The sequence below is a fragment of the Hippopotamus amphibius genome, chromosome 3 (assembly GCF_030028045.1).
Source record: "Hippopotamus amphibius kiboko isolate mHipAmp2 chromosome 3, mHipAmp2.hap2, whole genome shotgun sequence".
In the NCBI taxonomy this organism is placed as follows: domain Eukaryota; kingdom Metazoa; phylum Chordata; class Mammalia; order Artiodactyla; family Hippopotamidae; genus Hippopotamus; species Hippopotamus amphibius.
In genome coordinates, this window is record NC_080188.1 from 175,251,457 (window position 1) to 175,274,204 (window position 22,748).

At 34.8% G+C, this 22,748-nt stretch overlaps 1 protein-coding gene across 3 annotated transcripts in view; it reads right to left on the reverse strand.

Moving 5' to 3' along the window:
• RABGAP1L (RAB GTPase activating protein 1 like) overlaps positions 1 to 22,748 on the reverse strand; it is a 665,842-nt gene that overhangs the window by 230,308 nt on the left and 412,786 nt on the right. For all 3 annotated transcript variants that reach the window (XM_057728667.1, XM_057728668.1, XM_057728669.1), the window contains exons 16-17: positions 16,914 to 17,039; positions 14,673 to 14,816 (exon numbers count right to left, since the gene is read on the reverse strand). In XM_057728667.1, coding sequence (XP_057584650.1) covers positions 14,673 to 14,816; positions 16,914 to 17,039 — 270 coding nt within the window. The remainder of the gene's footprint in view (positions 1 to 14,672; positions 14,817 to 16,913; positions 17,040 to 22,748) is intronic.

Sequence of the window (22,748 nt, forward strand, 5' to 3'; positions counted from 1 at the left end):
AAATAGGCTTAGTCAGAGTAAGAGTATCTGATATCAGCCACAAAGAATGGAGTATCAAGCCACACTTCCCTTTGTAAAAAAGGGTACGTGTGAACCTAATTTTTAAAAAGCTTTGATACTTTGTGAGGAGAAGTTTTAGATTTTCAAAAGAGATTTTTAAGCGTAACATATATAGCATATTATTAATGGTTATATATCATTTTCTGACTTTGTGAAAGCAAAAATCTGAATAAGCCTCACAAATAGTCTGTATTAAAAAAAATGCATATTCATTTCATTCCCTACTTGACAAGTGCTAACTCTAAAAGGTTCCATCTTATTCTTCACCTAAATCTTCATGAAATAAAATATCTGCCTATTTTAAATCATAATTCGTCTTGCTACAGGATTGCCGTGAAACAAAACTGATCCAGATACCAGTGCTGAGGAAGTTTAGCTGTTAAAATACACATCTGTTTTCTGTCAACTTGGCTTTGTTGATAGGCCCATGGTAACAGACAACCAAAATAGCCTTGAAAAAAATCAACAGAAGAAGGTTTTTACCCCCAGAATCAACCTGAAAATACAGCAACCATATAAACACTGCTGGATATTTCCCTTAAGTTTTGTGTTTCTCTGAATTCATTACCTTGGACTATTATTTCACTTCCTAGAATTTGCCAGAGTAATGAATTCTAAGAAATGAAAAACTGCACTGTCTCATGCCTCTCCATCTCACTCTTCTCAATTCTCCAGAAAAAGGACTATGCCTGTACCGTTCAATAACTCCCATATGGGACAGAAGGCAGTTCCCCCAATAACTCTCTGCTACTGCTGCTATTGATGATTGAAATACAAAGCAAATATCCTTTGGCCCAAATACATTTCAATGTATAAGCACATAAAACTATTTAATGAGCATTCCTTAGAGAATTTTAAAACTTTGAACATTTGTTAAACAAGTAGATTTCTAGAGTCATATCTTCTAAGAATCTTGACTCTAAGATGGAGCTATAGAATTTGTATGTTTAACAACTCCCTACCCGCCTTCCAAGTTATTTCTTTGAGATGTAATTCAAATACCATAAAATCCATCTTTTAAAGGTGTACAAACCAGTAGTTTTTAGTATATTCACAAAATTGTACAACCATCCCCACTATCTAATTCCAGAACTCTTCATCACCCCAAAGAGAAACCTTGTATCCCATCCCTCTTCCAAGCCAGCTCCTGGCAAATGCTAATCTATGAATACTCTGTCTCCATGGATTTGCATATAAATGAAATCATACAATATGTGTCCTTTTTTGTCTGGATCCTTTCACTTAGTGTAATGTTTTCAAGGTTTATCCATGTTGTATCGTGAATCAGCACACCACTTCTTTCCATGGCTGAATAACATTCCACTCTATAGGTATACCATGTTTTGTTCTTCATTCATCAGTTGTCGGACATTTGGGTTGTTCCTACTTTTTAGTTATTACCAATGCTGATATGACCATTAGTACACAAGTTGGGTTGTTTTTGTTGTTGTTGTTGTTTTTGGTAAACTTATGGTTTTAGTTCTTTTGGGGGGGGTGTGTCTCTATATTTATATCCATATCTATATCCATATTTATATCTATAGCTGTTATATTGCTCGGTAATATGGTAACACTATTTTTGACTTTTTGAGGAATTTTCAAACTGCTTTTAAAAGTAACTGTACCATTTTACATTCTTACCAGCAATTTATGAAGGTTCCAGTGTCTTCACATCCTCACCAATGCTAATTTTTGTCTTTTTTGATTATACCTATTCTAGTGAGTGTGAAGTGGTATCTCTCTAGCTTTTAGTTTGCATTTCTCTGATGACTCATGATGTCAAAGATCTCTTAATGTGCTTACTGACCATTTGCACATCTTCTTTGGAGAAATGTCTATTCAGATTCTTTGCCCACTTTTAAATTGGGTTATCTGTCTTTTATCAGCAAGTAGCAAGAGTTCTTTATATATTCTTAGATACAAAGCCCTTACCAGACATGGGATTTACAAATACACTTTCCCATTCTGTGGGTTTTTTCACTTTCTTGACAGTGTCCTTTGAAACATAAAAATTTTTAATTTTGACAAAATCTAATCTATTCTTTTGTTGCTGTAATTTAAATGTCATGTAAAAAACCATTGTATAATCCAAGGTCATGAAGATTTATACTTAGATTTTCTTCCAAGAGATTTATAGTTTTAACTCTTACATTTAGGCCTATGATTCATTTTTTTGAGTTAATTCTTACATGGGGTATGACTTCATTCTTTTACATGTCAATATCCAGTTATTCAAGCAATTTTGTTGGAAAGACCATTATTTCCTCACTGAATTGTACTGGCACCCTTGTCAAAAGTCAATTACTCAAAAATGTATGTTTCTGAACTCTCAATTCTAATCCATGAATCTATATATCTATACCTATAACTAATCAGCTAACATTGAGACTTTTTTCCTTCAGTATTGCACTGTATCATCATGCTCTTCTAATATTAAGAAGCAGATTCTATAGAACAAGGGATATTTGCAAAATTTCCATGCAGTGTTGCACTATCAGACATAAACAAACCAACCAAAAAAGAAAAAACTAAGCTGCTTTTGGGGGAAAAAATAATATCTGGGACAAGAATGGGATCATATTTCTAGATGGGTGAGCAGGCAAAGTAATATCTTCTAAAGGTAACCTATTTTTCAGAAGCCTGATAATTTTGTGTATTTCAAGGTTGATTCATTGTATCTGAATGTGTTCAGCACTATTAGCTTCAACCCAGTCACTTATTTTAAGCTGTTTATTTACATTTCAAGTTGAAAGCTTATTAATTACTAGATAATTAGATAATAATGTGTTTTATTCTATTGAACAGAAAAAAGAGCACTTAAATTAGAGGTTTCATCAGTACTGCTGGATATCTACTGTTTCTCTTTTTACAAAGAGTCATATAATAATTTTAGTAAATAATCTTTTCAATAGATTTATAGGAAAACAGATTCTGAATACTAAGAACGCACTAATTTTTCTCTGTATTAAGGATTCTTACCAACAAAATGGACCCTTGCCTATTTGTCAGTTAGCATAAACAAGAGAACTAGTCAGAAGTAGTATGTGCCTGCTTCACTGGGATGTTGGAGAACTAGACCATGACCACTAAATGCGGTAAGTTAAGTGTCCACTCTAACTTGGCACTTGCCGTGGGCACTTGCCATCTACCTCTACAAGGATTAAATCACCTGTGCTGCTGCAGCTGCTGACCTTCCACATCCCCTGAAGGGAATTCAGGGTGGAGACCAGGAATAAGCACTCTGTGCTTTGGAAAAATGAGTGGAACTGGGCAGCGGTCTCAGATAGCTAGATGTTTTCAGGAGCTGATTTTGTGAGCCAGTCCTTGCATCTCCTCATATCGAGAAAAGCACTAAATCCCTTCATGGTGACATCTGCTCCTCGAGACTAGCAGAAACCCTCTACAAAAATATGTGTTTGATTGCATGTACTCCTCCTTCACCAAGATTACATATATACTGACCCTCCTACCTCTTCGGAACAGTTTCTCAGAGCTATCTTGGATGCTGTCTCCCAGGCTACAGTCCTCATTTTCATTTTGCCCCAAATAAAACTTCACTCATAATTCTCACATTGTACATTTTTTTAAGTCAACATAAGAAACAACTACCAGACTGTGACACAGCCCAACCTGCCACTCATAGGTCAATGAGCCAGTGGAACATGCAGGAAATTGTTCTATTCAGTTATGGAAATTTTTCTGGCATTATTTCTCACAAATAAGAGCAAAATGGGCTATATTACCAGGACATGGACAAGAAGCAAAATGTCAAGTGGACTTCTAAAAAAAAAATAAGAGCTCTGAAAACCCTGGTGAGAATCCAAAAAGCAGGAGACCAGAATGTTCCATTATGCTCTTTTTTAACCAATGCAATCAGCAGTTCTAGTAGTGGCAGCTACTTATTGTATGTCTAGATATGATTGCTCTGGGTAAATAATGTAAAGGTCAAATCATTGTTTGGTTAAAAATGCCAAACAGCGGATGCTGATGGTACAGTACCTGAAAAGGGAAGCTAGAGAAGAATATCAGGAGCATTCAGAAGAAGCTATTTCATGATGAAATTCTGCTGGACCATAGAAGGAGCAACTGAGATATAAGGTCAACAAATTCTTGAACTGAGAGATCTCAACTGATGTGGAGAAGCAGTAAGACTCCAATCTTTCAATGAGAGCAGATAATGGAGATTTCTTAAGAGACGCAAAGATCACTTATCTATTTGCTATAGAGATGAGCAAGAATAATCAGACTATCAAAAAAAAAAACCACGATTTCTAAGCTGGCCAACTATATGAGGAAGATGAAAGGCAGCAGTCTGTTTGGAGACGGTAAGAACAAGTGGGACAAGGGACGGAAAACTTTCAGTATCGCGCGCGGCCCAGAATTACTCTCCAGGAAAACCTGCCAATAATACTGCCCTCAAATCTTTGAGACTTACAAAGGGAAGTCTTAAAATTTATCAGCAAAAATTGGGTACGAATAAAACTGAATGGTAAAGGCAAGGAACGGCTCTCCAATAAAGGTCTCATTTCCAATCTACTTCCAGCTGACACTGTATGATACAGTTTCTTCTCTATTGTACAATCTAAATAATTTATAAATCAGAGACTGCTGTTATGAATAATAGCAATGGAGGTCTTTAAACCATTATTAGCTAGAAGATGTTTTCACAACCCAATTTCCAGACAATGGGAAGCATTCAAATACTTTATACTGCTTTGCAGATAATTACTAAAATAATTTACATAGGTTGATGTTACATGTGGCCTTTATTCAAAACCCTGCTTGAAAAACTATACCATTAAAATGATTTGGAACACTGCTACCACTTCAACCCTGACGACCATAATTTTTAAGATTATACTCTATATTAAGACTGTGCTACTCTTCATTCTAATTAAATAAATATCTATGGCTGGATCATACATTTTTGAGATGTAATTTTGAGATTGATAATACAATCTTGAGGACAAATATTTATTTAATAAAAAATTACCAAATGCCAAATTTCAAAGCAGTTAATGCTAATAATTTCAATCCATGAAGTATATATACCTAGAAAAGTTTTCTTTTTCCATATCCACCAATGGATATGGAAAACCTGCTTCCATGTAAAGTTCCTATTGAGTGGACTGTAGGTCACGTGACTCCCCCCAGGGCTACCTCTTATCACAGAATATTGGACAAAAGATGGACAACTAGCCTAAGTTGACCCATACCTTTGACCCATGACGATGCAGGCTTATTTAAAATATGAGCAGCACCAATTAGATTATCCCTCAAGAATTTTATCTTAAAAATACAAGGAGCTTGCCAAGAGCTATTGATCCTAGAGTTGAAAGATAATGGCAGACTTTTCTGAGATATTTTAGGCCCTGTACAAACAAAGCTACAAAGACGTAGGTCAGGAAAGAAGGGAGAACATCCAATTCATAAACAGCAAGAGATCAATACAGATGAGTGACTGGAGCTTCTGTGGCACCTGTCCTTCCTGAGGTCTATTTGGCTTATCTTTTCCTGGGTTCCCTCTGTAATTATAATAAACCCCCACTGTACTTGAGCTACTAGGTCTGAGTTTCTGTTTCTTAAAATATCTTAACTAAAAGAGAAGAAATTCCTAAATATATTAACTTATTTTTTTTCTCTTAAAACTCAAGAGCACAGCTATTTTTCAGCCCATAGGATTTCATAAAAACATCTACATGAGGACAATAAAAATAATGTTGTCCATTAGTTCTTCGTTCCTACTTTCTTTCAACAGATACTTCATGTGTGTCTACAAATTGACTAGGTATACAGTAGTACACAAAAGAGACATGGCTTCTCTTTTCAGAAATGTATAATCAAACAGGTATTTGAAAAGTAATACACAGTAAATAAATAACCACTAACTACAGGGTGCTATCAGAGACGGTAAAAGGATGCACTACTTAAGAATGGGTGATTAGGGAACGCTTCTTAGAGGAAGAAACATTTAAACTTAGACCTGAAGGAGTGAGCCAGGTAGAATGAAGACTACACTGGAGGCAGAAGGGAAAGACTAACACAACCGATTTCAACCTGAAAAGATCTTGAGTGCTCCAGAAACTAAAAGAAGCCCAGTGTTGAAGTACCATGAGTAAGGGGAAGACTGACCCAGGGATACCACTGGGGAGGAAGGAAGGGCAAGATAACACACCAAGTAAAACGATGTAAATTTTATTTAGTGGGAAATCACTGAAGGGTTTTCAGCAGAGGAGTGACATGACCTGACATGGGTTTATGAAAACTGCTCCGCATGCTGTGGAGAATAAAGAAGGTCAACTGGTAAGATGAGTTAGGAGGTTACTGAATAGGACATGATACTGAGTAGAAGACACATTTTGCTTTCAAAACATATTTTGGAAGTGGACTTGATAAACCAGTGAGTTCAATATTTTCCAAATATGTTCAACTGGAAATTGCTCAGAGACACATATATATGTAGCATACATATAGACATACATGTGAATGATAAACACTGAATGGTTCCTCTGAGGAAGGCAAAAGGGGGTGGGTGTGAACAGGAAGAGGCAATAATATACAAAGCTAATGTTCTTGGTATTGTTCTATTTCTTAACCAGAGAGGCAGACACAGGACTTCATTGTATGTCTTAGTAATCTTTTGGTATGTTTCATTTTTTAATTATTATTTAAAATTTTTTTATTTTATATTGGAGTATAGTGGATTGACAATGTTGTCTTAGTTTTAGGTGTATAGCAAAGTGATTATACATATACCTATTCTTTTCCAGATTCTTTTCCTACATAGGTTAATACAGAATAGTAAGTAGACTTCCCTGTGTTATACAGTAGGTCCCTGTGATTATCTATTTATATATAGTAGTGTGTACATGTTAATCCCAAACTCCTCATTTATCCCTCCCTGCACCACCTTTCCCCTTTGGTAACCATAAGTTTGTTTTCTATGTTTGTGGGTATGTTCTAAATGTTTAATCATAAAAATAATTGATTATGTTTCATTATTTTATTCAATCCATGCATATACAGTTTAACTGCTATGAGTGTTTCTGCAACCAAAAATACTATACAGTAACTTTAGTTATTTCAATTCATGATGAACTGAAAGATTTTTATTGGAAAAAAAATCCATCACCCTACAACTTTACGTCAGCGATATCAGAACAGATTATGACAACTAAACACTCAACAATTAAATACTATGTATATAAAGTCTTTGTGAATCTTCAAAGTAATGTGAGTCAGATTTTACTGAAACAAAATACCACTTCTATTTTTAGCAGTAAATATGTACTTGCATTTTAAAGTACTAGGTGTAACATGCTTATTCCTCAACTGATCACCTTTCATAATTATTCCACCCTCTATATTTCTTATGGAAAGATTGACCTTAAATGTTCCCAGGGGCACCGAAACCTGCTTCTGGAAAGAAACTGCAGAGAATGTGTAACTCAAGCACTTCCAGAACAAAGTATGTAACAGTAACATTCCCCAGTCACTCCACAGCATCATCTGTCTCCAAGATGCTCCCTAAAGCATGGAAGGGGTACAAGCAGCCATCCTTCCCTCTCACTACTACATTAAATGAAAACATGTACTCAATGAAACTTACCCCAGATGCTCCATCAGCACATCTTCTTTTCTCTACCTTAGAAATCTGTCCAGAATTCAACCATTTTTCACCACCTCCACTGCCACTGCTTGGTCCAAACAACCCAGACTATTGCAATTGCCTCTAACTGGTCTCCCACGTCTCCCTTCGAAATCTCCCCACATCTTTTTTCAACAGTGCAACCTGAATTCAGGATAAAACATATATCAGACCAAGTCATTCCTATACTCAACCTCTCCAGTGGTTTCCTATCTCAGTCCAGTAAAACCTAAATTCTCTCTCTACCATGGTCAAAAGACTCTTTTAAGATCTGCCACATTTCTCTTCTTTCCTTTCTCTTTCTTCATAGCATTTAACACCTCTAAAATACTGTATATTCTTACTTAGTCATTTGCTTATTGTTTGCCTTTTCCATGAGGATAAAAACTTAATGAGGGCAGGAGTTTTATCTGTTCTTTCTTTACTGCTGTATCCCTGAACTTGAATGGTGCCAACCATTTAGCAGAAGTTCAATAAACGTTTGTTGAATAAATGAATGAATAAATATTCTTCTCAAAGTCACAGGAAGCACAGATAGCAGTTCTTTCACTTTTTAACTTGAGGTTTCTGCCTCTTTCTGTAATGTTAAAATTAACAAAAACACAAGAAAGAGCTGTAAGACAAGTGATGTGAGAACCATAAAGACCCTACCTAGTAGGTGGGAAAGATATTAGCATCCAAAAACGAGATTTTAGAGTCTTTTACTAGTCCTGAGGATTTCTACTGATAATTAAAACATTAAAATAGCCTATACAGTATCTATTGATTAGTCAAAGCATTTTCTTCCTCTCTTGTGACCAAGTACTACTCAAAGTTTTCAGAAAATTTTATGTTTATATTCTTAATCTTCCTTATATCAGCCCATTGTGATGTGCTTTAAATTCAGTGTATTACTTGATAAAGGTGTTAATGCTACTGTAGTAACCACAGTGCAATACATAAACATATCAAACCAACATGTTGTGATATACTGTGATACAAGCTTATACAATGTTATATGTCAACTATATCTCAAAATTTTAATGTATCACTATTCAAGGGAGGAAAATTGGGGCAAAGAGTAAAGATATTAGATAATGAATCTGTTCTTCAGATAACAGCTTTAGAAAACTGTTCTGAAAGGGGGATTATACTTGGTGGTATTTAATCAGATATCCCCTACTTTCATTTTTTTCTCATCACCCTAAGAAGAAAGGAGAGGCAGGAAATATACTCCAGTTTGAAGGGTCAATGATTTCCTTAAATTTCATGAAATACCAAGTTACTATATAAAGCTGAATATATTTGATACTCTAAAAACTGAACTATCTGGGAAGAGTCAACTTAAACACCAGCTGTCAGTTATCTTGTCAAGACTAAAAGAAACACTGTTTTCCTTATGTCTTTTGAAAGAAGGTGGAAGAAAAAACACTTTTGGAGGACTACTTGAATCACTATAGTCAAAAAGAGATAGAATAAAACTTCTATTGCGGTCAATGGCTAAATTTTTGGTTTTAGCCAAGAGGTGCCTCAACTGAGGAAGGGAAAAAAAGGTGGTTAGAAAGGTAATAAAGAACCAACAGCTAGTTGGTTCTATTCTTCTCTCTTAAGAATCCCTATGGCCAGCTAGTTAATTGAATAAATTGAGAAGCTACTAAAAGGACTACACAGGTGGATGGAGCAGAATGGAGTGTAATATTATTAAGTAAATATTTACTATGTAGCAGACAGAGTGCTAGGCACTCTATATTCATAATTGCATTTAATGCTTAAAATAAACCCAGGAACTAGGTATTCTTAGCTTCATTTTACAGAGAAAGAAACTAAGATGCATATTAGTAAAGTAATGTGAAGAAAGTGATACAGGAAGGGTTAACTAAAAAGCCAAATATGTTAACTCCAATGTTAAGCTGTCTCTATGATGATTCTTTTATAAATGAACACACTGCTGAATTTTCCCCATCAGGGTAACTTCTCTTATATAAGCACGAAAGTGATTCAGGTCTTAGATCCAACTCTTAGTCCCCATTTGTATGCAACTTCAGAGATTAAGTGAATGACTTCAATCACCGAATGCGTTTCATTTTGCTCCATGTTCATGAACACTAATCTGATCTAGGATCTGCCCTCTAAAAAAAACAAAAGAAAATAAAACAAAAATCTTCCCCGATCACAAGGAAGATTTTTACTGAACAAAAACAACTCAAAAGGCGATGCTCAAAATACTTCGAGCTGTTTGCAAAGCAGCTGTTTGGTAGCATCTACAAAACCCTAGCTTACATATACCCTAACCAGAAATTTCACTCCTAGATATATACCCACTGAAGTGCATACACACGTTTACCAAAAGACAAGTTCAAGAATGTTCATAGCAACACTATTCATAATAGCCCTAACCTGGAAACGATCCAAACGCCCATTAACAATAGAATGGAAGAAGAAATAAATTGTAGTATATTCACAAAATGGAACAAACAAACCATGCCTAGATGCACTATATGGATGAATCTCAGAAATATAATGATGAATGAAAAAGCTAGATGAAAAAGAGTTCATACTGTATGATTTCATTTATATAAAGTTCAGCTTCTCCAAGGAAGACATACAGATGGCCAACAAACACATGAAAAGATGCTCAACATCCCTAATCATTAGAGAAATGCAAAACAAAGCAACAATGAGGTATCACCTCACACCGGTCAGAATGGTCATCATCAAAAAATCTAGAAACAGTAAATACTGGAGAGGGTGTGGAGAAAAGGCAACCCTCCTGCAATTGTTGGTGGGAATGTAAATTTACAGCCACTAGGAAGCACAGTATAGAGGTTCCTTAAAAAACTAAAAATAGAACTACCATATGACCCAACAATCCTACTACTGGGCACATACCCTGAGAAAACCATAATTCAAAAAGATACATGTACCACAATGTTCATTGCAGCACTATTTACAACAGCCAGGACATGGAAGCAACCTAAATGTCCATTGACGGATGAATGGATAAAGAAGATGTGGCACATATATACAATGGAATATTACTCAGCCATAAAAAGGAATGAAATTGAGTTATTTGTAGTGAGATGGATGGACCCAGACCTAGTAAGTCAGAAAGAGAAAAACAAATACCATATGCTAGCTCATATATGGAATCTAAAAAAAAAAATGGTACTGATTAACCTAGTGTCAGGGCAAGAATAAAGATGCAGACGTAGAGAATGGACTTGAGGACACGGTAGGGAGGGAAAGCTGGGACAAAGTGAGAGAGCAGCATTGACATATATACACTACCAAATGTAAAACAGAAGGCTGTGGGAAGCTGCTGCATAACACAGGGAGATCAACTCGAGGCTTGGTGATGACCTAGAGGAGTGGGATAGGGAGGATGGGAGGGAGGCTCAAGAGGGAAGGGATATGGGGATATATGTATAAATACATCTGATTCATTTTGTTGTACAGTGGAAACTAGCACAACATTGTAAAGCAATTATGCTCCAATAAAGATCTGAAGAAAAAAAAATCAATGGACTATTGAAAATTGCAAATCATATGTTGTACACCTGAAACTTTTATAATTTTGTACACCAACTATATCTCCATAAAAAAAAAATCAACAGGAAAAAAAAAAGTAACACTAATCTGTGGTGTGAAAAGTCAGGATAGTGACCACTCTTCAGAAGAGTAGCGACTGAGGGGGCACTGGAGGGGAGGAGAGCTTATTAAATGCAGATAATGTTCTTTTTTCTTTTATCGGGGTACTTGCTACATGAGTATGTTCACGCTGTTAAAAATTAGCATGTTTTACAGTAATTTTTGCACATTTTCTTTTATTCTGTTATATTTCAATAATGTTTTATTCTTGGTGGATTAGCAGCATAGCATTTACAATATAATTAATACTTTTAGCCTTCTTATTGCTCCATATAAATAGAGGCAGATAATAAACATAGAAGGCTTTGTTCTTTAAGAAAAATTTTTTGCATTTCAATTATTGGCTAAATTCAATTTACAGAGTTCCATTCATCTCAATATTAGAAAATGTATTTTCAACCCTAGTTTCAAATCCCGTTGCCATCCATCTTCACCAAACAAAAGAATTAACCCAAGTCACCACATATTCAGCTTTAAGTAAATATTTTAAATAAAACTATCAATAACTAGGCATTTTTTTATTCCAAACGCACTGCCAAAGTCTACTAAAATTCTTGCCTTTTACTTAACTTCATATTCCTAACCTCATGATGAATGAAGAAATCCTTAAAAGCATTTAACGAGGATATGCCTTCTAAGAGTAAAGTTTCAAGCTCAATGTCTTTCTCACTTTGCAATAGGATCTTTGAGCAAAATATTCTGCAGACCAATACATTTTTTTTTTGTCAGAATGATGAACTTCAAAAAATCAACACTTTTCCATCCGAGAATTTCCAAGCCTTCCATTTGTAACTCAACATTAATTCATAAGCATCAAGATTTAAACTGTTTTCTTTAAAAAGAGAGAATATGACAAAAACAAATACCTATGGATGATTCTATTTAAGACTATGTTGCCAGTTCTTCTTTTGGAATATTTTATCACATATGACAGAACAGCCTTGATATAAATATTTTATTAACCACAAGAAGGAAAGGGGCAAAGAGAAAACACAGGCAAGCAGGAAATAAAAGTTTACCTAAAAATTTCCTTTGCAAATTAATTCTCTGACAAAGATGAGTTAGTGGAAAGAACAAATATCCTGAAGCACACTACAATATTGTTCCCAATAAACTGTATTCTGAAAGGCTACTTCACTTTGTTAAGGCATGTTACTATTTATTTCCTTGGTCACCATGATGCTGTGATTACAACCTAGCCCATTATTTTGGAAAGTATGTAACTTCCTTAAACAGCTGCAGAGCATAGGTTGAAGGGAAGAAAAAAGTAACAATTATGGTGCTCTTACTAATTTTAATGAGCATTAAGATCTTTCAAACACTGTGATTATGAATCACAGCTGACAACTGATGGGAAGGTTTATAAATCTTTTTCTTTTCCCTACCATAAATGTTGCTAATTTTCTTAGCAACTGATATTATGAATTCAAGTCTCTTCAAGATGAAATTTCCTGAGGAATTATGGCTCTGGGTTCCAGAAGACCCACGGACAGTGCTCCAATGTCAGGTGCGGCACCATTCAGGCAGAGACAATTTTACAAAGTCACTATTCCAGTGTTACGACTACCGAAAGTGACCAAGAAAGCCAATTTAACCAGTATGATTCAGCATATTAATTTTATTCTCTTTTCTATAATGTATACCCGAACCAATCTACCACAAAATTAGGTACCATCAACAAAAAAAAAACATGAAACAATGATAATGAGTATTTGCAAGCTCTTACTATATATAAAGATAAAACTGTTAAAATGTCATAAGCCCACTTTCCTATTTTTATAAATACCATGAAATACTAAACTCAGCTAGCTCAGTGTGCAATGAGTAAGACCTATGAATTATTTATTATTTATTTATCAAAACTAACTTTTAGTGTCACCTTGTTTTGAAATCACAGAACTCAATGAATTCGGTTTCACTTTGAAAGAGTATTAAACTAAATTAGAGGAGTCAGAACTGTTCACCACACCCATTTGGATAATTAGGCAGAGTTTTTAGTACAAATGCCCAATTTGCTTTGTGTATACTGTGATCCATCATTTTAACTCTGAATAAGGTTTTTAGCTCCTAATTTTGCATTCTTCCTTTAGGTTTAATTCAAATACGCATTTTAGGAACTAATTTGTAAGTAAGACAGGAGAATTAATATGTCATCAATCAGGTTCTCTGGCTGTTACAATATTCAGAATTTGGGAACTTCTTCTGTGCCTCTCAGCGAGTCACTCAACTCTTCTTCATCAAAATATGCTGCAAATGCTTTAAAATCCCACACGTGTACAAAATGCTCTGCAACCGTCATGTGTTGTGCAACTGCCAATTAGAACCCCTGAAGAGCAAAACCCAGCTATGCGTGCATAGAAGACGGTTACTGCCATAGTAGGCTGAAAAATAAGTTATGTTTTGTATACATTACACGTTTTATCTTTTTAACCTTATTTTTATAATTAAATTTCTAGTTCCTGGGGTGATTAAAAGGGTTAGACTTTTCTTCTAAGAAAGAAGAAACTGTGTGTTAAAAAAGTAATATTGTAATACAAAACTGCTAGATTATTTCAGGCTTATACTTTTGATTACTCCAGCTTTTTACTTTAAGACAGTTATATTTTTATATACATTTATATTCCCAATAAAAAAGTTCTTCTGATCCAGCAATTTTTTCATCACTGAGAAAACTATTAAACATTTTGATGGGCAGTATACGATGCATGTGTGTATAATATTACTTACATCTTTGAAAGAGTAAATAAATACAGCCAGCTAAGGAACTAAAAACAATAAAAGAAACAAATATAGATACCTAAGGAATTCTGCAAACTAATTTTTGAAATATTCTACTGTCTAAAAATATAATTATATGATATAGAAGCTTCAGTTTATCACTTCTCAATTATCTGATAGGAGTCTCAAACAACATAGAGGAAGAGATATCTTATGATTTGAGAATTTAATTACCATAAAATTTTCATTTATATTCACTCTTGGAGTATAATTACATTACCATTAAAAACACGTGATTCTAATTTTGCTCATTTAACTTTAAAGGTCCTTTGAATTAGTAATGCATAATTACACAGATATAAGCTTATTGTGAATTTAATGATACAAATTTAATTACCTCATTTTACTTTGTAGAAATTATATATACCTAATATTTTCATTTCTCACAAATAATAAAATTACAATTAAAGTAGTCTTTACTAAAAATTCATATAGAACTTTTTGGTCAGTATTTTTGGCCTAATGTTCTTTTTTAAGGAAAAAAGAAAATTGTTAACCATTTTCAAGTAGAAACTATTTTCTATTTTGGCTTAAACATAAGAGATGGGAGTCACTCTACCTCACAAAGCAGTAAGTCAATGATGTGGAAGACCATGCAGAGTGGGAACTTGGCAGTAAAAAGAGTGAGAAACCACTGGGATGCATACATATGAGCTTCCAGGTTCAGATCAGAAAAATGGCTGTGCAGGTCGGGTAACTGCTCCTGAAAGTCAAAGTGGAAAATTGAGGGGAAGAACACTGAAGAGGCTTTATTTCCTGCCAAAACTGCAATTTATGACAAGCTTGCTATGATCACTCTCAATTTACTACAGCATTTGTTAAATTTTATGTAACTACATAGACGTGATGACAGGAGATGAGAACTGGAGATATGACAGATAGAGGACAAGAAAGACTTGTTATGAACAAATAACAAAGATCAACTCTTGCTCACTTGACTGTTCCTGTTCCTTGGGAGATGCTTGCTCTGACAGAACACCTGCAGTCTAGTGAATATCATGACTCCACCGTCAAGCCATAGCACCCCCATTCAGGGTTGAATTCCTAACCAGCCAGGAAAGAAATGTATCTTTTCTTTGAAGACCATTTAATATCACCATCATCTAGGTTCTATGATATTACTTCAGTACATTATGGTACTGAAGCCCAAAACATAACCATACTTTTAACAATCTATCTTCAACATACAAAAAATGGTAAAGAAATTGTACACGTATATAATGTATAAAATTGGACGTCTTCTAAAAAAAACCCTTTATGCTAGCTTTTTCCCCAAGTTATACAAATAAATGCTTTTCAAAAGCATGAAAGGCAAAGTATAAAAGCATTAGCATAGATATTCCCATAACTGGAAGACAAAGGCAAAGATATATAAAAGCCCACTTCAGTTTTGTTTTCATAAACAGACCACAAAAACAAAAAAACCCACTTCTTGTACAAGATGCTCTTTGAAAAACACCCCAATGTGCCCATCAGGTACTTTAAATGGGCTATTGAAGTGGTCATTCAGTTAACAGACAAAAAGTGCTAAAAGAAAATGTATTTGGGTTTCTTTATAGCACCATGAACTTGCTATTCATTTATCAGGTGCTCTTATTTGACTCTCAAAGCTCTTAATAATACTGACCTTTGAAAAAATATGAACTTTTGTAAATGAAAGGTAAATGAAAGATAAAAAAGTGAAGAATTCCAAATATTTACTTGGAAGAATTAAATCTCTGAAAAACAGCCTATCGCTTTCACTGTCCATAGTTACCAGATTCTTCTACACAGTCTCTTCCCCCCTAAGTGCCCATTTGTCATTGTGCTTATAGTTCTTTTGACATCCTCCTCCTTCTTTAGTTCTTCTTCACCTTTAAGGTCTTCTACCCTCTACATTCCCTTATCCTAATACAGCTGTCCTTAACCTCACTGCAAGCTCTCTGCCTTCCACTCCCGTGTCTCCTTGGAGACAGGTCATGTCAATAAGCTCCAACCAGTATCCTCTACTGACACATCCCACTAACCTTCCTCCCCAACCACTATTCTTTTCCCCAATAAGGAATCGATTCATTCGGGTATTTTCTTCACATTTCTCTTGGGTTCCCGATACCTCATATAGAGAAAGCCATATAAACATGCTGCAGAGACCCATTCCAAATTTAAGTTTTACAACCTCAGATGAAATTTCAAAGCTACTCAGTAATTCCTTTAACAGCACTAGACAACAATTTTGTCCTTGCTCACAGTCTTTTTTATGACAGATATATAAAAGAATACCTACTTCTCATACATATAATTTACACATATACATTATGAAATAATTAACAACACTTGGAGATCTGGAAATTACAGAGGAAAAAATTTAAAGTACGTCCCTATACTACTGTATTTTAGGTGGTTTTTAATTTCATGAATATCTTTCTGTCTCTCTAAAGTGTTCTCTGCATGTGGACCTAAATATGGTACTGGCGCTAATATTGAGAAAATTCTTAAGTATTTCAGTTTTTATTATGTAAATATATTCATTTCTTTACAAATACTGGGAAGTCCCTTCATTGACAACTCATAATATTTGCACTTTGAAGTATATTAAAGTCGAATATTTTAAATGGAAGATTACTTTTATAAATGGTCAAATAGTTAAATAAAATATTTTATGATGTCAAGACCATTGCAGATATTGGTCAGAAACCAAATCCATTTACATTTCCGTAACTTTCCCATTAGATTTTCATAAACCATTACTGTTCAATTTTATCAGACCTTTCCTATAACTCAACAAATCCTTGAATGATAAAAGTTCCTAATATTTATTTACCTGCATTAGTCTCTCCAACTGGTAAAATTTGCAGTGAAGATCTTCAAAGTTGTTTTTGTAGAGGTCTCGTAAACCATAGTCATACATGATTTTCACCAAAACACAGAATGCTTGTTCCTCTGGCATCTACAGGAAAACATATACAAACAGAACATGACTGAGTGGCATTTGACCAGAATGTCAGAAACATTCTTTCATGTTATTAGTCCCCTGTATTAATGGCTGAAGGCCACTAGTGAATGAAATTCTTCAGAGCCAGCTTTCTGCAGTGACAAAGGTAAAATCTGTGTTCCAAGTTTCGAGCTTCCTCACTTGAAATGAATTTCCCTCTTCTGTTAATTTTAATTATCCTGTCATTCATTCATTAAGCCACCTTAAAAATAGGTAATAGAGTCAGATGACGTCAAAAATCAAAACAATGTGAAAGTATATAAAGGTTAAAAAAAAGTTTCACTCCTCTCCATCCCTATATCCACTAATCCCTGTATCTGCCCCCCCCCACTTTTGCATAATCTCATAACTACTCAATTTCTCATGTATCTTGTCAGTGTTTTTTATGCAAATAAATTACATTTCTTATTTTACTTTTTCCCTTTCCTACATAAAAGATAGCATTCTAAATACACTGCTATGCACCTTGTTTTTCTCCCTCAATAATGTTCCCAAAAGAGGAATTGCTGAGTCAAAGGATAAAGTGTATTTTTAATTTTGATAAATAGTATGATATTGTCTTCCCAGAATCTTCTTGATATTGCTATTTTTCTCTCTATAAAAAACAGTTTTCAGCTGTTTTAGAAGCTTATGTGCTTCTCTCATTAAGATTTAAATGACAAATAAAATCTGATATATGTTCCCAGATATTTTTATCTGAACAGAGAATAAAGTCTGAAATCAAAAGAACAAATCTCTAAATTATGGTATCAATAAGCTGAAAGAATTCAGAGAGTAATATATTCAATATTCTAGAATTTGTACCAAGCAAACAGAAAAAGTTGTCCTTACTCAAGGTCCTAGGATGTAACTATTATGTAAACATTTACTTTAAATGTCACTTCTTTGAAAGTCTGACCTTGGCTGATTATGGTATTTGACACATTTGTTACACTAACTTTCTGCCTGAATAACTGAATCAAGAGGAGTTCTATTTACCCACTTAGAAATGTAATTGTTTATTTAAGTTCCTATGCAAATTGGCCACTTCTATTTTCTACTATAAACCATGAAATATGTAAATTAGTTAAATAAAATCTCCTAACGTTAAATAAGTACAGTTAGCTGTTGTCATTTTGCTTCTCTAAATATTTGCTTATTTCTTTCTTATCTATGAGTTAGAGGCCTTGGTTTTAACCCCAGCTGTTCAAGCTAGCAGACATTTTTCAGTTTATATGCAGTTATTTAGAAAGTAAGCATGCTGTATTTTTTACCCCTTTAGCAATTCTGTCATTGAAGCTTCAAGTGACACCAGTGAGCACATAAACAGGCTACAATCCTTCTCGCATTACCAAGTTGTAAGCCTCTTTGTCTTCCCTCAGATCTCTACTAAAATGGCTACACAAAAAAGCTGCATGGAAGAGGACTGTAACCAGCCCCAGAGAAACCAGTTCACTCAGTCTCTCCTTCTTTATAGGTAAGTGATGATGAGTTGAATATTTTACCATCTGGTATCTTATAAAAGGGATTAATCTTTATTTCCTTGAATGTGGTAAAACCATTAAAACAAAAGTTTAAATGCCCTTCAACATTCGTCTGTGCAGTCACTGAACATGTGAGGTATACGCACTGTTCTAGGCCCTGGATACAGAGGTAAAAGTAGAGTGCCTTCCCAAAGGATAAGGAAATAGGCAACTCTACGTTAGTTTGATGTAGACACAGAAGTCCTGGAGTAGGGGAGGTTGGGAGTGTGGAAGAAGAGTTAGATGTCACTACAGCTACAGTGCAAATAGAGGGATGGCTAGATATGAGCTAAATCAGGGTAAACTATTCACGAAAATGACAGACATAAATTTCTGCTTTGCTTTTAGGTATGGAGCTTAAATTTATTCATATCCATTCATTCATACTCATTCTTTCTCCCTGCACCCATCTCTGTCTCTGTCTCTTGGCCCCCTTCCCCCTCCCTCCTCCACCTTCCCCATGTCTGTCTGTCTCTCACACACATACAAACAATACATTTAATAAATGTTCTTTAAGAACAAAAGCATTTGGAAGTTTGAACTTGGTCCCTAAAAATAAAACAGACAATCCCAGCCTAATAACCTTTATTTTAAAAAAATATATCTATACTTGGGGGGCAGGTAGCCTTGGAGTCAGTATCCTTCAGGTCTAGCTTCAGCAATACAGCCCAGCTTTTGATTTTCAGTTAGTTCATGTGTCACATGAAAATAGTAGACTAAACCTACAAAATACCAGTCCAGCTGGGGTAGAATCAATACTGACTACCTGTGAAGACTTAAGGTCAGATATAATAAGCTCTTATGGGATCTCAGATACTATCTTATCAGGAAATCGACTAAAAATGAATCCCTGTGAAAACAAAAAAAAACACTGCTAACAAAATGAGTGAGAAAGTAATGGGAAATAGGTATAATCCTTTGGAAAGTGGAAATGCAACCTTCTTTTCTAGTTTAAAGATGAAATGGGATCTATTTAGCATGTCTAATTAAGCTTCCTTTGATATTTCTCCTTCTTCAATTAATGTATTCATTATTAATAGCAGCAAGCAGGGTAAGCATGCAAAAGTCAGCAACAATATCAAAGATCTTAAAAATGAGAACAAATATCTAAAAATGTATAAAAATCTAAAAAAAGGAAGTTCACACAGACTTATAATGGTATTTTGCTTTTGAAGGATAAGACAATGCATGTTTATGAAATATAGTATACCTCAGTGAAGTGTCAATAACAGGGAGTGAAGGCTGAATCTAGATTGATGATGTTGTAAAACATAAGATATATGAAAAGAGCATATTTTGTGAATTATAAACAATAATCATAGGTGGCCAATAATGACTTCAATAATGGCAAAAAAACTTACAACAATAAATTACAGTTTGGGGATTTCCTAGGTGGTACAGTGGTTAAGAAATCGCCTGCCAATTCAGGGGACACGGTCTGATCCCTGCTCCAGGAAGATCCCACATGCCACAGAGCAACTAAGCCCATGTGCCACAACTATTGAGCCTGCACTCTAGAGCCCCTGAGCCACAATAATTGAGCCCATGTGCCACAACTACTCAAGCCCACGTGCCTAGAGCCCGTGCACCACAACAAGAGACGTCACTGAAATAAGGAGCCCGTACACCACAATAAAGCGTAGCACCCACTTGCTGCAATGAGAAAGCCCGTGTGCAGCAATGAAAACCAATGCAGCTAATAAATAAATTTATATAAAATAAATTACAGCTTTGTCAATGCAAATAAACATAATACTAATAATTTTAATAGTAAGTTGGATAATAGGGACCTAGCTATAGCATTAGCAGTAGTTGGCCGTTACCAACTTTCCATCACATAAAACAGACGTAAACAGACTAAAGAGTATATATATAACAGTAAAATGTGGCAAAATAATTAGTAAGTAATTAATTTTCAGTATTTACCACTTTGTTTTTATGTAAGTTATTTAATTGTAAGTTTGTATCGTTTAATTTTTCTCAGCTTTATTGAGATACAATTGACATACAATACTGAACAAGTTTAAGGTATACAAAGTGATTTTACTAATATATATAAATATATAGTTACAATATATACATAGTCACCTAATTATGATTTCTGTTTTTTAGGTGAGAATTTTTGGTTTTCTTGTGGTGAGCAATTTTCAAATATACAATACAATACTGTTAACTATAGTTACCATGCTGTACATTACATCCCCTGAACTTATTAATCTAATAACTGGAAGTTTGTACCCTTTCACCACACTCACCCATTTCCCCTATCCCCCACACCTGGCAACCATCAACCTACTTCCTAATGGAAGCTTCTGTGACTTCCATTTTTTTAGTTTCCACATATAAGTGAGATCATACATGTCTTTCTTTGACTGACTTATTTCCCTTAGTATAAAGCCCTCAAGGTTCATCCATGTTATCACAAATAACAGAATTTCCTTTTTTACAGCCGAATAATATTCCGCTATATGTATATATCAGATTTTATCTATCCATCACTCAAGAGACACTTAGGTTGTTTCCATTTGTCCACTATTGTACTAATGCTGCAATGAATGTAGGGTGAAGATATCTTTTTGAGTTAGTGTCTTTGTTTCATTTGGATAAATACTCAGAAGTGGAACTGCTGGATCAAATGGTAGTTCTATTTTTGATTTTTTGAGGAACCTCCATACTGTTATTCTACAGTGGCTGCACCAATTCACATTCCCACCAACGGTGCACGAGGGATCCCTATTCTTCATATCCTCCCCACACTTTTTAATTCTTGTCTTTTTGATAATTATTCTAACAGGTGTAAGGTGACATTCTGTTGTGGTTTTGATTGGCACTTCAGTAATGATTAGTGATACTGAGCACCTTTTCACGTACCCAATGGCCAACTGTATGTCCAGAAAAAAAGTTTTCAACCTTCCACCAATGAGTATGATGTTAGCTGTTGGCTTGTCATATATGGGCTTTATTATGTTGAGGTACGTGTCACCTATACCCAGTATGTTGAGAGGTTTTCTCACGAATGGATGTTGAATTTTGACAAATGCTTTTCTGCATCTATTGAGTATATAATTTTTATCTTTCATTCTATTCATGTGATACATAACTTTTATGATTTGCATATGTTGAACCATCCTTGCATCCCAGGGATGAATATCATTTGATCATGGCATATGATCCTTTTAATGTGTTGTTCAATTCACTTTGCCACTATCTTGTTGAGAACTTTTGATCTACATTCATCAAGGATATTGGCTTACAGTTTTCTTGTAGTATCCTTCTCTGGTTTGAGTATCATGGTAAAGCTTGCCTTGTAAAATGAGTTTGGGAGTTTTCCTTCCTTTTCAATTTTTTTGGAAGAGTTTGAGAAGGACTGGTACTAATTCTTCTTAAAATGTTTGGTTTTAATGTTTGGTAGTATGCACCAGTGAAACCATCTGGTCCAGGGCTTTTATTGTTGAGGTAGTTTTGATTCCTGATTCAATCTCCTTACTTGTTATTGGTCTATTCAGATTTTCTATCTCTTGAGTCTTGTGTATTTCTAGAAATTTATTCATTTTTTCTAGGTTACCCAATTTGTTGTATAATTTTTCATGGTAGTCTCTTATGATCCTTTGTATTTCTGAGGTATCAGTTGTAATGTCCCTTTTTATTTAATAATTTTATTTGTGCTTTTATTTTTTTTGGTTAATCTAGCTAAAGGTATGTAATTTTGCTTATCTTTTCAAAGAATCAACTCTTAGTTTTGTTACTCTTTCCCACTGTTTTTCTATTCTCTATTTTCTTAATTTGTCTTATTTGTCTTCTAGTCTTTATTTCCTTCCTTCTACTAACTTTGGGCTTAGTCTGTACTACTTTTTTTTGGTAAGATTTATTTTATTATTTATTTATTTATTTTTGGCTGCATTGGATCTTCGTTGCTGCGCACAGCCTTTCTCTAGTTGCAGCAAGTGGGGACTACTCTTTGTTGTTAGTGGGTTTCTCTTGTTGCAGAGCATGGGCTCTAGGCTTGTGGGCTTCAATAGTCACAGCGCATGAGCTCAGTAGTTGTGGCTCACAGGCTCTAGAGCACAAGCTCAGTAGTTGTGGCACATGGGCTTAGTTGCTCTGTGGCACGTGGGATCTTCCTGGCCCAGGTATCGAACCCATGTCCCCTGCATTGGCAGGT